Source organism: Trachinotus anak, unplaced genomic scaffold (genome assembly GCF_046630095.1).
Source record: "Trachinotus anak isolate AG129_WGS33_773 ecotype Australia unplaced genomic scaffold, CSIRO_AGI_Tana_v1 ptg000011l, whole genome shotgun sequence".
In the NCBI taxonomy this organism is placed as follows: domain Eukaryota; kingdom Metazoa; phylum Chordata; class Actinopteri; order Carangiformes; family Carangidae; genus Trachinotus; species Trachinotus anak.
Window position 1 is genome coordinate 12,947,737 of NW_027273862.1, and position 17,152 is coordinate 12,964,888.

The 17,152-nt window shown below is 37.9% G+C and overlaps 1 protein-coding gene across 1 annotated transcript in view; it reads left to right on the plus strand.

The window, feature by feature from the left end:
* Window positions 1–17,152, plus strand: part of LOC139627768 (CUB and sushi domain-containing protein 1-like) — a 400,363-nt gene that overhangs the window by 128,882 nt on the left and 254,329 nt on the right. Inside the window, exon 3 of the mRNA XM_071488859.1 lies at window positions 8,129–8,241. Coding sequence (XP_071344960.1) covers window positions 8,129–8,241 — 113 coding nt within the window. The remainder of the gene's footprint in view (window positions 1–8,128; window positions 8,242–17,152) is intronic.

Genomic DNA, 17,152 nt, shown 5'->3' on the forward strand with positions numbered 1-17,152 from the left:
CAACTGATATGGCTATAAAGAAAGGTAGCCAAATAAGCCTTATCATCATCGATCTTACATCACTGTTGCTTTGCCTGGGCTCTGAGGGCTGTGCTGGATCTGACTGCTGTTTTGCTATTGCACTCATCTCTGCTGTCTGTCTCATTTCTTTTACTGACACATGAGTAAGGGGTTAGGTCCGCGTTTCATCACTTTCTGATGTGGAGAGTCTGATTGATTGACAACAGTGATGGGAAAGGGGCTGGGACAGACCCATGTGGACCAAATTTAAGTGGCTACGAGGTAGGGATATGTGAAACTATGGTATAGCCAATCATATTAAAATGGCCCCAACAAACCCCCATCTGGCTTAGTAACCACAGAATACTATGGGCCAGTCAGTCAAGGCACATACTAATTGATTTTTAACCACAGTTTTTTTTGTCTCTGTTTTGATACTTATCGGACCAATTGTCCGGCAGCCCACTGGGGAAACTATCGATTCTCCCTATGGCCAGTCTGCCCTTGGTTCAAAGTTAGAGCTACAAGGATTTCAGATGGTTACAGTAATATTAGTGTTAAAACACAAAGAAAATGAAAAGAAAAAATGCTATCCTGCCTAAGGGTATACTCTTTTTTTCTACTTCAGCAACACATGGAGAAAAAAGAAACTCTGGGTGTTTTGGATATCCCTATCTGGACTCACAAATTTCCAAAAAATCACAGGCCTATTGTCAGAGATTTACACCACCACTTTTTATAGATTTTTGCCACACTGTTTTCCCTCTATACTATCTACAGTCTCTACAGAAAGCACTGCCAACCAAGCCTATAATTGAACACAAATCTCCCAAAAACCTTACATAATAACACTGTCTGTGTCTTCATCCTATTTTCTGCCATTTTTCTGCTGTTTTAATGTTAGCAAAAATCTTTCCCACTAAAAGAATTTGGTTGATGGCTGTTTTCAATGTGTTAACCTCTTTTCAAGATTTCTTCCATTATATCCTTTCTTTCTTTCTTTCTTTCTTTCTTTCTTTCTTTCTTTCTTTCTTTCTCCATCTTTCTCTTAGTCTCAGGTTTACTCCTCAACAAGTGCTTCTTTTCTATCCACTTTACTGCAAGCTGTGTTGTGTCACTAATAGACTAGTGTTCCCCCAGACAAAGTTAAAAAATGGATTACACTCCAAGAGTGATGGGTTGAAACAAATAGTCTTGACCAGGGACATACATCTACTATACTGTGTGAGGTGTATCTAGTGTTGACAAGAAGAAGCCAAATGCTCTGCAAGACTATGGTGGAAAACTGTAATATTTGTTTTGAGTTTACATTGGTCTCGTCTCTGGTTTGTGTGTGACAAGTTGTTTTTCTAGATGTCAGAGCCAGTAGATATATGAGAAACCAAAGATAGAAATTACTGCTATCTCTCAGAATAGTCAGCTTTCCTGGGAAGAAAAAAATAGTTCTTATTTTCCAGTGGACAGCCATGTTGTTTTACATTAGATAAATGGGTTTCAAGGCTCCAAAGGTCATGGATTTTACAGGGCCCATATTATGTAAAATTCATGCTCAAGTTTGAAAATGGCAACCTGGTGTTGTGATAGTCTTTCAGCTGTCAGGGGAACTGAACTGAATGATTTCAGGGTAGAGAAATGAAAAACCCTAGAAAGCCCAGGTAATTGATTATAGTTTAACAAATTTTCTGGGGAAGTTGGTGAATTTAATGAAATTTTATAAATAGATTCATCCAAAGTGTGACTCATGACTTGCTTCACCATGCCAATGACATTGGAAGGTTGGTTTCCGTCATATTTTGTTAGGAACTACATTGTTTACAATTTAGAACCCAGAAAGAATATTAATTTCTAGGTTTTGAGATCACCCCACTGTGGTCATGATGAGTCACTGCAAAGTTATACTTTGACATGAGTAGTGGAAATCTGGTCTAGTTTTTACAATTCAATTTGCCCCATCACAGCCATCTATTGTTCCAGCTTCAACAGAGTAGTAGGAGGTCAAGTGCCTCAGTGAAACACATTAAACAGTCACTAAATATATATATATATCTCTTCTTTATTGTCCTGTCAGGATTTCCCCTGATGTCTGGTGGATTTCAAGCTACAACAGTTTGTTCACAAGCTTATTTTTATTTTTCTATTTTTTAACTTGTGAGGAGTTAAAATTCCCAGGCTGCCAACATCGCTCTTGATTTGGCTTTGTTAAGGTGTGATTGATACTGGTTGTCACAGCCATTTCTAGAAAACAGTGCATGAGACCCACCAAAAAAGTTTTGGAAAACATTTGCTCAGTGCTAGTGAATATCAACATAAATCCTTAAAGAGAAGAGACGAGGGATGAACATTTAAACTGTAGTTTAAATTAGTAGTTCATTACAGTATTCATTTTGCATTAATTTAGAAACTGTTGAGACCACCAACATGAATACCACTAACATACAACTAACATCAAACCTACTAACATACATAAAATATGTCATGCCACCTACAATGCTTTATGGCAAAAATTGCTTTGTGGTACAAATCTGATAGAGACAATTGATATAGTTTTGTAATGTGCAGTATAGAGAGTAAGAATAAGGGTTTTGCATATGAGTTGGCTGACTGACCTACAGTGAGTTTCAGAAAGCTGTTTTAACCAACACTAAAAACTTAAGAGTTATTGAAATGTGGACCACACGTACGCTCTACATTCACCAGAAGACTGCAAGGCATGCTAAAGGTCATCAGACTTTGATCTGCACTGTAGATGTGTACATTTGCTGATAAGGCAACATTAGATGAAGATTGTGGTAAAGTGAATTCTCAGTATGTCTGACAAGAGTTGCAGAGTACTACATTTTGTGCCCATGGACAGTAAACACATTTCTAAGTGCACCTGGTATTTTTGTTGATAAATGTGCAGTGTTCTCAGCTTTTCACTTTACTAATAGAAGAATAAGAGGGTTCTTAGAAGTCTATTCTCACCCACCAAAATACTATGCACTGCTATTGCACTAACTAATTTGATTAAAGGTTCCCATCTGTTTTCTTTTCCTTTTTCCAGCCTCGTGCTTTCATGGGTTTTTGTTTTTTCAGTTTCACCAAACAGGTATAAGGTATCACTGGCTAATTTTAATACATAAGTAAAATGTGGTCGACTGAAAATAAAATATTTCTGCTAAATAAGTTTACAGTAAACATCACTGCTTTATAAAAATGGTAGCTGCACATCACTGAGCCTTTACACAAACTCAGTTTACTAAATCAAAACTTCTTTTCCAACAACATCAGATACACTAGTAAGTGTTTTACTTGTTACCATACCTGTTTTTCTTGGGTTTTCCACCTCACATTGAACCTTGTGTGCCCTAGGCTACTGTTTTCCTGAATACACTTATTATTCAGGGGTCATGTTCAGGCCGCAGCTGAATTTGGAGGTGTTGAACACATATCTTGAGGTTCATAGATTCCAAGTTAGGAATGTCAGTTTTGAAGTATTCCCAGCTGTATTTTCCAGCTGTCACTTTGTTCATGAAAATCTCACATACATCTTCACCAAGATCTCCTGGGTCTCCATTATCATATTGTAGAAATCTGACGTGCTGCCAAACTGCACCAGCTGTAATCTTTTGAGGGGCTAACTCGTTTAGACTAATGCCAAGTTTTTTTTTTCCTGTCTAATCTGTGGAAGTGTGGTTATATGCTGATAATAAAAATAGCACTGATACTTTTTCCACTGCCATATTACTGTACTACTATCCGATCTTAGCAAGTAAGGGTCTGTCAACGTGAGACATGCTGACAGTCTGATAGACTGACAGGCAGAGCAAGAGATAGACTGTTAAACAGGCAGATACAGATGGGCAGTCAGACAGATGGACGAAGCAGCAGAAAGGCACACAGGCAAGCTGGCTGGTTGATTGGTTGACTGTAAAGCCCGACTGGCTGAAATCACTGAGTGGCTGTCTGATTACATAAGCTGGTTGACTGGTTGGACAGTTGACCGACTGGATAAATGGTCACATATTCTAAACCCCGCTCACTTATTTTTGTGTAAATGTCAAACAGACGTAGGATCAGTGTGCTGGCCTGATTGGGAGGGAAAGTAAGATGGAAAGAGAGCAGAGAAAGAGGGAGGAGAGACAGATAGAAAGAGAGAGAGAAATAGAGCTAGACAGGGATATAGAATCATGTCAATCCGTCAGTACAGTGACAGCCAGGCGATTACTGCTCATTACCTGACTGACTAACTGACTGACAATCTTGGCTGTGTGTGTGTGTGTGTGTACTTGTACTTGCTACATAGTAAGGACCAAAAAAAGTATTTTACTAACAGAGTGAGGACATTTTGGGAAAGTGAGGACATTTTGGCCAGTCCTCACTTTTTGAGACACCTTCAAATCACATTTTGAGGGTTAAGACTTGGTTTTAGAGTTATGGTTAGAATTAGGTTTAGGTCAGGGTTAGGGTTAGGGTTAGGGTTAGGCACGCAGTTGTGATGGTTAAGGTTAGGGGAAGGGGCTAGGGAATGCATTATGTCAACGAGTGTCCTCACAAAGATAGAAGTACAAGTATGTGTGTGTGTGTGTATGTGTGAATAAAGATTGAGACTGATTTATAACAATTTAAATGTGTGTATATATGGAATATTGGAATGGGACATTTTTTTTCTAATCAATACATAATTTATTAATAAACTTGTTTGAGCTAAATCTTCATCTAGGTCAATACTGCAGCTTGTTGAAAATGCTAAGAAACAGTTTTGCCATGGTAGCTCTGTAATGCAGCCAGTATCTCTTTGGTCAATAGAAGTCCCATATGCACCAGCCAACCTGTCTCTAAATCTCCCATGAGTGTCAGAAATTAACCTTGGCCGATAGCAAAAATGCCCTTGACAGTTCATGCATCCATGAAATTAAAAATGAAGTAGCAAAGCTTGCCCCTTATAATTAGTTATACCCATTTCACTTTGTTCATTTTGTTTGTTGACTGGTGAAATATTTATGTGAGAATGTAAGTGCTGTCCCCTGTGGGCCCCCAAAGTGATTTATTGTAGCCTGTGACCAGGCAATTCTCTTTCTAGTTGAGAAAATAGAAGGTGCACTGAAAATACAGCACACAGCCTGTAAAAGTAGACAATGTCACACTACCAACAAAAGAAATGCCAATCCAATGCAATCCAAAAAAATATAATATATGATTAAAAGCTTAGAATTGATGAGATGGGTTACAAGGGGTTGCATACATACATACAATGCATACCAGAAACACAAAAAACAGCTGAACTGTACTAATTCAGGACCACAATTTAAAATAATTCATTTACAAAAAGATATTGGATTGAATGTGCTTACAGGTAAACTTATTATATTATTTTCTTTTCTTAGATCCTATTTTGACATAACTTTAAAGCTAAACCTTTAGACATAAACAAACAATCCAGTGAACACTATTGCAGTATACACAGAGTAAACCAAAAATTAAAATTACAAATGGCTGGGAAAGAGCAGGGTAGCTAGTGTTCCACTTTATCAAATAACGTGCAGTTGGGAGCAGTAATTTGATGAATTCAAATAAGATATAATGAAAGATAGATAGACATTGTAATGGCCAATATAGATATTGGCCATTTCATCGAATATTTGGAGGGGCCAGATATTTGGCTGAAATTAAACCTCAAGGAGTAGTGTGAAAGTTAGTTTTGATAAGATAAGAATAATAATTATACAAAAGTATAAGTGCTGGTGCTTTAAAATATTAAGCAACTACACAAGTACAATCAGTTGTAATCAGCACAACTGAAGAAACCATCAATTTACATACCTAGTTATAGCACAGTGTTTAATTAGCCTGGCCACAGAGACCTGAATGTTTGGCCTCAAAAATTATTTAAAAACTCAAACTGATCTCAAAAAAACCCAAAAGTTTGATTACTGGCTCCACAATCAAACAAAAATAAATAATTAAATAAAACGTGGTGCTAGACACTATTGTGACTAAAATCTCATTTACACTTATAAGAAGAAAAACCTTGTGCCGCTCTCTGTTTTGTCCTTTCTCCATTTCTTCTGTCCCTTCTCTTCCCTCCATCCCTCTTTCTGTTTGTCTCTTTTCATATGCTCCCTTCATCTGCTCTTGTCTGTCCTTTATGTCCTTGGCTCTGAGGCTGGAGAATTAAACGTTTTCATTTTCCATTATTCTGTCTTGTCTTTTTTGTCCATCCACTTTTCTTCCTGTCTTCAAACTCATATTTGTGTCTGCCTCTTTTCCACTTTCTCATGTTAATTGTCACATTTTTTGTGTGTCATCCCAGCCCACCTCTCTGTTGACCTAGTTGACCTTTCAGATGATGAAAAACGAGTTGTATAAAATGGCAGATAATACAGAAAATAGAGTAATTGTTGTTACTGTTTTGATTATGTTACTATCCGAATCCTGATTTAATGTCTGTCTTTATTTTCCCTCTATTCTAATTCCCTTTGGTTTTGTCTTTTCTCACCTGTCATTGTTTGTGCGCTGTAAACCAAGGAAAATTAATTGTGTCCAAATTTTACCTCCAGTCATTGTTCTCCTGACCTGGATATATGAAGAGCTACTTTAACACTGCATTACAGTTTGCTCGCTTTCATGGAGACTGAAAAATAAAATAATGACATTTCATGTTTTTTAATTTCCTGTTCTGCTTCCAATAACAATAGCACAATAAAATGTACATGTAAAATTAAAACCATAAATCGAAATAATAACTGAAAAAAAAAATGAAACTTAAACATTGAATTTAAACATTATATGATAAAAAATTTCTTTAGCCATCCATATATCCTTGTCCTGGTCCGGGTCACAGTGGCAGCAAGTTAAGCAAGGCAGCTCAGCTGGGGTCTTCAGTCTACCCCAAGGTCTCCCCCAAGTCAGACGCTCAGAATGCCTAGTATCTGAGATCCTCACCCTTACACTAAGAGTGAGCTCAGACATCCCATCACTTAGTCCTTCAGTTAGAGCACAATTTGCTGCCAACCCAGAGGGAGCAATCCACGAGATCCAGCAGAGCACCATGGTCTCAGACTCTGAGGTGCTGAACCTCATACTAACTATTCACCCTCATCTTCAAACCATCCCAAAGCTAGCAGAGCTTGGTCATCTGTAAAAGATAATCAAAGTTGATACATTGCTTTTGGGTGCACCCAGAAATGTTGCCGATAAAAATCACAAACAAGGCAAATTAACATTTATTTTTTCATTCATGCTATGATAGTGAACCCTTGTAGAGCTACAGCTGCACAGCTTAATGTACATTTTTGTCTACTACATCTATGTACTTCTATCAAATGTGCAGCAAGTTTTGTTAATTGAACTGTTTCTTATAACCTTGGAATGATTTGATTCCATGCCAGAAGCTCCAGTCATAACAGATATAAACAGATTTTTATCTACATTATTTTGGCCTCATTATGTAAGCAAGTCAACACGTCTATTTCAATTTCGGCTCTTTCAGTTTTGTGTTGTTTTTCCCTCAGATCATTTAACCTCATCTCTCAATTAAGTCTCAGAAGGCTGTTTCAGCATGAGCTCCAGTGTAACCAAGAGCTCACCAACACTTGACTTTTCCTATCACACATTAGTTTGACTGTTTCAGTATAAATTGCAATATGCTTTTATTTACAGTTTTTGTTCTAAGTGACTGGGCTCACACCATGGTTGGTTAGGTTGGTCAGTGGCGTATCAAATATTTATTTATTGAGAGTTGGAAAATCACTCCCTGCACTGTCTATTTTCTTCAACGGAGAGACAGCAAGAAACCTGAGAGGAGCACAGAGTTGGGAAAACAAGAAAGAGAAGGTCTTGGAGGAACCTGATCTCAGGCCAGCAGGGATCTTGATGGCTACAGGGCTGGCGGTCTTAACCACAACATGAACATTGTATTTTACTGTCAGATACTTATTTATTTTTCAGGCTCAGCAGTGTGCTTACCCTCTGCGGCCAAAGCACACTGAAGAAAAAGTGAAAGCATTCCCACCGAAAACACACAGTTTGCAAGCATGTTTCAGGTTTTCAGATCTGATGTTGCCTCATTCTTTGCCTTCAGAAGTCAACAATCAACTGTCTTGCTATGTTTCAGAGTATTTTTTAAGCATTTCTTTGTGTTTTTCAGGTTGTCAGGATTCATGCTGCCCTCCCCTATAGTCAGCAGTGGATCTATACTGGCCTTGTGGTTTACCACAGACTTTGCCGTCAGTGCACAGGGCTTCAAAGCTGTATATGAAGGTAAGACCTTGTGTGAGTGTTCATAGTCATGTATGAATGCTGGTTATGATACTCAGACACTTTCTGAGGCAACAGTGATGACAGATTTGACCTGCAAAGTGATTGGACCATGTTGGAAAATTTGCATTAATAACAATGTGCTTTAACCCTAGAACACTAACGTTAAAATTACTAACACCATCACTAACATCGGGTGAAAATCACCTGAACGCATGCCTCTTGAAAAAACCATAGATGGGAGGAGGGAAACAAACATACCATTAATGACATCAATGAGCAGCCTGAAGCTACCGAACGACCCATGCAACTCAGACAGCAGCAACACAATGAAAATCACATGACAAGAATCGTGCGGGTGAAAATCACCCGACGTTAGTGTTCTAGGGTTAACTAACATGTAACACAATGTGCTATGTAAAATGAAAATAAGGCTAGACATTACTGAATGTGATTATTAATGACTAGCACATTAAGTTTGCACGGCAAGTGCTGTATTTAGAAATAATATCTTAATTATCATAAAGTATCCAAATGACAGGATGGTTGTAGTTGCTTGGAGTGACTGTAATGACAAGGGTGGAGTTGATGGCAATGTTCCACACAGTTGCTACAGGATCTAATCCAGGTTAGCTGTTTTATCATTGCCCAACTTTTATAAATCATCTTGTCTGTCTTAATAGGAATGACCTGGAGATATTTTATATCAGAAATTAGACAGAAGTTGCTTTTTAACGGACTCTGTGTCAGTTAATAGCAGTGAGAAATCAGTGGGCGCACTCCTCTGTTGATCAAAATTAGCTGAATAAGCAGTGATGTACATGCAGAACATTTCTCTGGACTCAGGGTGAGACTGTATTGTGAAGCTCTGCCTCTGATTTATGAGAATTACTGTTCGTGGTAATAGTTCTGTGTGGGCGAGTCTTGGCTCACAGCTCAGAGCTGCTATCTTGGTTGTCCCTCCATCAGTTGGAACTATACATTATACATATATGCATTCAAATTTATAGTCATGTATTCACAACTATGTGTCCTGTATTTGTATTTCTATACTGAGAGGTGAATGTTCATGCCAGTGCTTGTCATGTTGATTTCCTGGTGGCATGTTGCTTTGTTGTGTGTCTTATGCGTGTGTAATGAACAAGGGATGTAAGACTGGTGCATGTCTGTTAGTGCCTATTGCGATGCAACACAAATGCTTAGCCTGACCTTTTGAAAACATGCACGCACATACACAACACATACAAGAGTTCTCTATTACGCTTGTGTAACAGTTCATCTATGAATCATGAACTCTAAATATCAAACACAAACTCAAGAGACCAGATATACACAGTTACTCCCGTGTGTGTGTGTGTGTGTGTGTGTGTGTGTGTGTGTGTGTGTGCTGGTTTCACCTTTATCATACTGAATATCATTGTGTTTTGGTGTGTGTGTGTGTGTATTTCTGGATGTGTGTTAGTTGTGTGTTTGTGTATGCTGAAAGCAAACCTGACAGCCAGTAAACCTTTTTCCAGGAAGTACTTTGTCTTTATTTTTTCTTTCCAGTGTTTCGTTTCAAATCTGTGGGGACCTCTAAGTGTGGTTGTTGCCTCAGGAGTGATTGGTAGTGTGTGTGTGTGTGTGTGTGTATGTGTGTGTGTGTGTGTGTGTGTGCACACGGGTACACATCCATGTGTGTGGGGTATGTTTGTTTAACTGACAGGGTTTCCACTAATGTATTTCCACTAATGTATTTTTTTTGATGCCATAGACATCAAAAATTGATTCACATCTGTGCGTGTGTGTGCTTGTATGTGTATTTGTGGGTGTGAATGCTTGTCTGTCTGTGTGTGTGTGTGTGTGTGTGTGTGTGTGTGCAGGCAAGGGAGAGACAGCAAATGAAAATATCATTCATGAATCAAATCAAGGCATGGTATTCTTGAAATCTTTTGGTTTTGTGTGTATATGAGATTAGTCCTGAAACATTCAAGTTCAGCTAACTGGTTAGCTGTCTACTTTATCTTTATGCCTGTTGGTTTTACTGTAGTTTATTGAAAGCCAAGACAAACACTTGAAAGTGACCATTGGTAACAATAATGAAAAAATAAGAAAAAAGAAAAAGAAAAGAAAAGAATGAAAAGAAAACAGGTGTCTATTACAGATTTAATTCAGTTGTGAAGTAAGAAGACACAGTTCAGTCGGAAGCCCTACATCATCTGAGAGTATCGTATAGTATAGAGAGTGAAGATTAACTGTGACACTTACACTATGCTATTTGCTATGCTGTGCTTTGTTATTTGTGCAAAACGCAATCATATAAAAGGAACATTTTGAAGCCAAATTAATCTAGTTACATTGTTCAAATGATTGTGTCTCTCAAATGAGAAACAAACAGTTATCACAAACCATAACCTCTGGCACATGTAATGCAATCTACCAAGACAAAGTCGTTGTGCACTGAAAAGGTAATTGCATGTGTAATACAACACATTGATGGATCAAATATTAATCAGTTGCGCATTTCAAATTGTGAGACAATTTCAGAGAGATTTTTTTTTAACCCGTTGCAGCTTTAACCACATTTTAAAAGATGGCACTCAGATAATACTGTTAACTTAAATCAAGACCACTAATTATAGCATAGTGGTGACTTTCTGACTTTAAACGAAAACACTTCTCGGCTGCCTTCTCAAGTTGTTCAGAACAAACCCTGACACAGAAAAAATGTGACTTAAGGTACTGTGAGAGTCACCTCTGTTTCTGTCATCACTTATGTTGAATCCAGAGCAGATGCACAATTCATCTCTAATTTGGGATACTTATTATTAAAATGTACAGAGTTAGACAGGCAGAAGTTTTTTTTTTCATCTAAGTATGAAAATCATGAGTAAAACATTTGATAGGAATATGATATTAGTGTCCATGTTCAGATTAACAAAGCAGAGGGAATGTTTTACTGTGCATATCAACCTTTATGCTCTTTTATTTATCCTTTAACCTCTGTCTCTGTTCAGCTATGTAAAGCAGGAGACCCTGACATAAATTACAAATGTGAATACCTTTAAAACTGATCATAAATGTCCTTGGGTTACAGGTTAGATGGACTATAATATCCCAAACTTGAATTCATGACCATGGATACGTGAGATCTTAAGATCCCATCCCATAGCACATTTAACCAATGACAGTGAATGCATCACCGTGTCTGAAGGAGGGTGGACATTTGGATTCAGTCAGACATTGACTTGTTTTTATGTTTTGTCCTGAGGGATACATTCTCTGGTTTTGTTACAGTGTCTAAAATCGTACCTGTATCCTGAAACCTCTTCCTAGTTTGCTGTTGATGTCTTGAAAAGCACCTGTGACTGTAAAGAAAAGTTTATGTTTTTGGGGTATTGTTATGTGGTGTTACTGTCTTTAGTGTTTGTATCTTTGTATTTCAGCTGTTGCACTTGTCATTCATGTGGCTTCATGGTGCAACCAGACATGTTTATGAAATGAAAAAAAAAAAAAAAAAATCAAAAACACAAAAGAATCACTTATCTTAAGTCTATGTGATCTGATTTAGGTAAATTACAGGTATTGTTTAACATAATTATTTTCAGCATCTTCTTTCATCTTCTGCTTCCTTAGCTTTAATGAATGCAATGGCCTCACCTACACTTTTTTTCTCTTCCACCTTGTCTTCTCCTTCCTCAACTTCCTCTCTGTTTCTGTTCATTTAAACTAATTCACACTAACAAAGAATCTATTCAGCCCTGTCTTGTTATTCTCTTTAACAACCCATCTCCCTTGTCTGTCTTCCCTGCCCCTCTCTGTTAACGTAGCCAGTTCTGTTAACAAATCTTTTCTCTGTTCTATCCTTTTATTAAAGGAAACCAAATTGAACTATAAGACTGAACACAGAGCTAACTGATAAGACCCCAGCAGCCTGAGAGAGGGATGGATGGAGAGAGAGAGAAACAGAGATGGAGGGTGGGTCAAATGTAGCTATAAGTGGTGGAGAGCGAGGGCTTGCTGCTTGCTGAAAAAAAAAAAAAAGCAAGTTTGCAAACCAGCTCTGCAAGACAAGATAATCATCAATTAATTTCCCCTGAAGCAGAAAGAGAAAGAGAGATGTGAAGAGAGAAACTTAGGGGAGGGAGGGATAGATTGTCAGAAGGAGGGGATTTTATATCAGTCTATATATCTAGTTTGTTGTCTACACCACGTTAAGGCTAAAACACAACATTATCCAAGAGAACAAACATCCTCCATATCATCATCATCATCCTAAAATTTTAAAAAAAGTGCTTCTCTCATGTTTTATTAACAATAATGGTGTTTTGTATTTTGTATTCAGGTGCATTGGGGTCCTAGATGGAGCATTTTTGTCACATGTAATTCTCCCATCTCCCTCACCACCATCTCCATCTGTTGCCCCAGCAAAAAAAAAAAAAAAAGTCATAAAATAATTTAAAATATTTATATTTATTGCCTCTGCATTCAGGAATCATTCAGTGAGTGCAAACTCTTAAAGCTGCCTCATCAGGAGTTAGACCTGCACATATAGCTATGGTCTTTTTGTGAAAAATATGTTGTGTGTCCACTTGGACCCTCTCTTCACAAAGGTGGAGTTTTTCCAAGGTAAAAGATTCCTTATTAAATATTTAAACTTTTAGTAAAAGATTGCCTTGCTTCAAATGAGTTTGCAATTGCCGCTTAGCAACAAGAAGCACTACCAGCACCAACCCACAAGCATCCGTTAAGAGCTGCTACCTGTAAGAAGAAAGGCTGCCTCCAAGCGGTCGTCTCCTTGCTGCTTCCAATCCATTTCTGACTCAGTAAATTGACTGAATCTATCAACAAAACAATGGGTCAAACTGTGTTTCAGATTTATTACATGTAAATCACTTAATATGGCCTTTTTGTGAAACTTGTGTCAGTGCAGTTGTGGTGCTTGTTACAGACTTGTTATAAATTAATAGTAGAAAATAGTAGTAAATATATGTTTATTGGGTTCAGGGTTCAAACTTAATGACTTAGTTCAAAATAACAATAGTTAACAGTTTAAATACAAAATGGTGATGAATTTAACTTTTTTTTATTAACAGATGTGTTTTCAATGAGTAAATGCTGTGTAAAGCTAGTATACAAATGACCATAAAACTAATTATTTTTAGGAGTTTCTACAATACAACTGCTCCAATTTACCAGACCTATTAATTAAAACTGGTGATGATTATGTACAATCTGTGCTATAACAGTTGAGCTGTGTGTGTGTGTGTGTGTGTGTGTGTGTGTGTGTGTATCTGTGTGTTGGGGGGGAGGGGATTTCTGACTCCCATCACCACCTTACAGACAAAGTAGAAACATCATCTTCAAAGTCTCACCCTCCCACACCCACTCTCCCCAAACACACACACACACACATACTCTAAAAGAAAGAGGCCAAGTGTACGTTTGTCAGTCCCAAGGCTAGGTGCAGAGTTTCCTCTCATGTTGAGGGACTTCTGTGAAAAACATGACTTGGAAACCCTTTAAAGGGACTTTGCAGTTTAAACACGAGCACACATGCACACATACAGGCTCATATATACACACACACACATAACATTGGAGATTACATAGGGATCAAACTGGAAAAATAATAGAGGGATAATAAATACAGGACACAGAAGAGAAGAGGGAAGAAAGACAGGGGCAGGCCTGTGTTCGTGTTTACATGTTCCAGCACATGTGTTACAGGTCACGGGTATTTTTGTTGTTTCCCATTTCTTGTTGTTATGGCGATATTCACCATTTCACCATGTTACCATGTTAGGTTATTATGGGGTATCACTTTTACACTGCATTACAACATGTAATGTGTGAGTGCCCGTGCCTGAATGTGTGTATAGCTGTAAAATTGCAGGAAGTTCATCCCCTTTGGTGTTGGCATTTCTCTGTGTGTGTCTCTCTCTCTCCCTCCCTCTCTGCTGTGCAGACTAGTGTAGAATCCATTAGGAACACTTCTAGGAGCTTCCAAATCTTGCTGACTTGATGCAAGGCTTTGCACAGACTGTGGCACGAGCCCTGTAGCCACCAACCATTGGACGAGATGCAAAAAGATCGCAGCCTCCTGCTCTGGGATTTTAGGTCCTTAAACATGACGTTACACATAAGAAAGATTTATTCATCTAGAGTTTTTTCCCCTGCCTCTAGCTAGATAGTTTTCTTAGTGCTGCCTTTATTTCACTGAGTTTCGCCTTACTAAATCTCAGAGGGCTGCGAATGGCCATTGCAGAAAATTGCACTGCTGTAAATGGGAGTTTTGACATAGTATGAATATAAAATATGGCATTTTGGCAGACTGACAACTTACTTCCAAATGTAAGATTTTGTAAAGATGAACCACAAGATGTCAATTCAGTCACTACTTAAACTGACAGTAATTATTCTATAATTTTATTTATTTATGTATTTATTCCTTGTGCTAACTAATGTACTCAGTAAAGAAATGATTTTGTTTAGTTCATTATTTTGTTACATAGGTGGTTATTTGGTTGAGTGGTTAGCTGGTTGGTTGGTTGGTTAAAATTCACATATTTTACCAAAACCCCAAACTCTTTCTGAAAATTCACATCAGTAGTGAGATGTCAGTGATGTGTCAGCGTCCATCTGTGCAGTCAGTGCAGACTCCAGTCTACGTTTGAGCATCACTGTCCTCAGAAGCAGCTGCCCTATTAGCAGCAGCTCCTGAGGAGATGAAAAGACAGCGGCTGGTCAAACAGTCTTGACCATGCTGAGTAACATCAGAAATTTACCGGACAATATAGTCTGCTTGAGGAGTATACAAGAAGAGAGCACCACTGCTTTTATTTATCGATTCATTATTATTCCCCCTGCCAGGTAAACTTATAGAGACTGCAGAAAGCTCAAAGAGAAAAGGAGCTTGATCAATTATTAGAGATACCATTAATAAGTTCAAAAGATACATAGTGCAGGAGGTAGATGCGTTTGAAAAGACTTCCTGTGGAGATATATCACTAAGTCCTCCAGCAGAAAAAAACAATAGCCTTGGAGCATAAAAAACACAGGGCTCCACTGCTGTTATTCTATGTGAATTGCCCTATAATTCCTGATTGAGAGCATTAAAAAAGAAAATAAATAATAATAATGATATTATCATTATTCATTTTGTGTCTTATAATCTATTTTTTTTTCTCTTTTTGCTGCTGCTAAACAAAACTTTCCCATTAGAGATCAATACGGGCGTATCTGTTTGGTGAGATGGATGCTTCAAAAAGCAATTCGTGTGGATTGCACTTTATTGTTTAAATGATTGATTTCTAAATGCATGCTTTACTTTGTCCTCAAATCCTGACTGGTGTAAATTTCCCGGTCTGAACAACAGTCAACCAGCCAGTTAGGCACCAAAGTGGATCCAGCTTCCTAAATAAAGAATCATCAACACAAAGCTCCAGGAGGTTCAGATATGAAGGGTGACACATCATCAACCCTTGTGCTCAGGCTGTTTTTTGTAGCCATAAAGACAAATGTATTTTTGTGCCACACCACTGCTGTCACACTAACAATAACAAATGAAGGTTGTGGAACAGTCAGGGCGTTGTTAGGTCTCGGCACAAAAACGACTTGATTAGGATTTGGGAAAAACTGTGTACTTCCCAAAGGTTAGAGAACCTTCGCTGTCACGGTTACAATAATAAACCCACAGTTAAGGTCATAAATACAAGAAACATATCCTATGTTTTGTCAACCCATCCATCCACCCCTATGTCCTCCTCATTTGTTGGTATTTCATGATGACTAAGCCTAAGCTGCTGGCACAGGTGGCCTATGGGGTCATTTCTTTTACAGCGGGAATTTTACGGCAGTCTCGTTTGAATAATTCTGGGTAATTCCATCAACAAATGATAAAAAATACATTTCTGTCGGCATTTGTTTCTTCTGAACATACTGTAGCTGCTGGTGTAGAAAGTGCTTGTGTTCTATATTTAGCATTTATGGATTCACAATAATAACTGCTTTCATTAGGTCAGAGAATTATTGAGCTTGTAGATTTGGCAACAGCAACACAGACTCCATCTATCTGAGAGGGTAGAGGGTAAACAAGTCTCAGTCATTCCAAAGGAAAATAAATTCATTTGGATTTCCTTTTGATTAGCTTGTTGAGGAAATGGGTTGTGTGTATACTGATGAAATGGGTTATATATACATGTAAAATATTAGCTGTTTGAAGTGGAAATGGTTAAGATGACTGAAATTAATGGGCTTGATGTAAATATAATATCTTTATGTAAATTGCTTTGATGTATGTAATAGGATGTCTTAAAGTAGAGCACTCATGCTCACATACATGTAAATGAAAACTCATATGCAAACATACACATGAAAAGACAGATTATACACCTAAGATTCTCATTTTAGTGTTCAATGTATTTGCAGGTTAGGTTTGTAAAAAATAGAACTGTAATATCCCTTCATGTCTGAAGTAGAAATTATGCTGCAACCAACTGAGACAAATGACACATGAAACATTGAAGATATCATTTCCCAAGTTTCTGTAAAGTGTATGTATGTGTTTTTTCTCAGCAGGATATCAATGATTATGTTTACGAATGACATTTACTGCATTTCTCTGTTACTAGAGCATAGCCCATTTTAGCTCGCTATCGACCTGTTATCCCCTGCTCCTATCAGTATCTGTGTGCCCTTCATTGAGAATAATAGGTTGGCGGATTTAGTCAAAGCCAATGGATTCAGCAGGGAAGCTTCTTGGAGCAAACATAGCAAATCATTAAAGGAAGGAAGGACCACGGGTGGATTTGTCAACTTGGATAGTCAGGTGCTGCTACATATTTGTGTATTTGTTTGTGTGTGTGTGTGTGTGTGTGTGTGTGTGTGGGCTGGGGAGATAAAGAGAGCTGAAGAGCAGCAGTGAGAGTGAGAG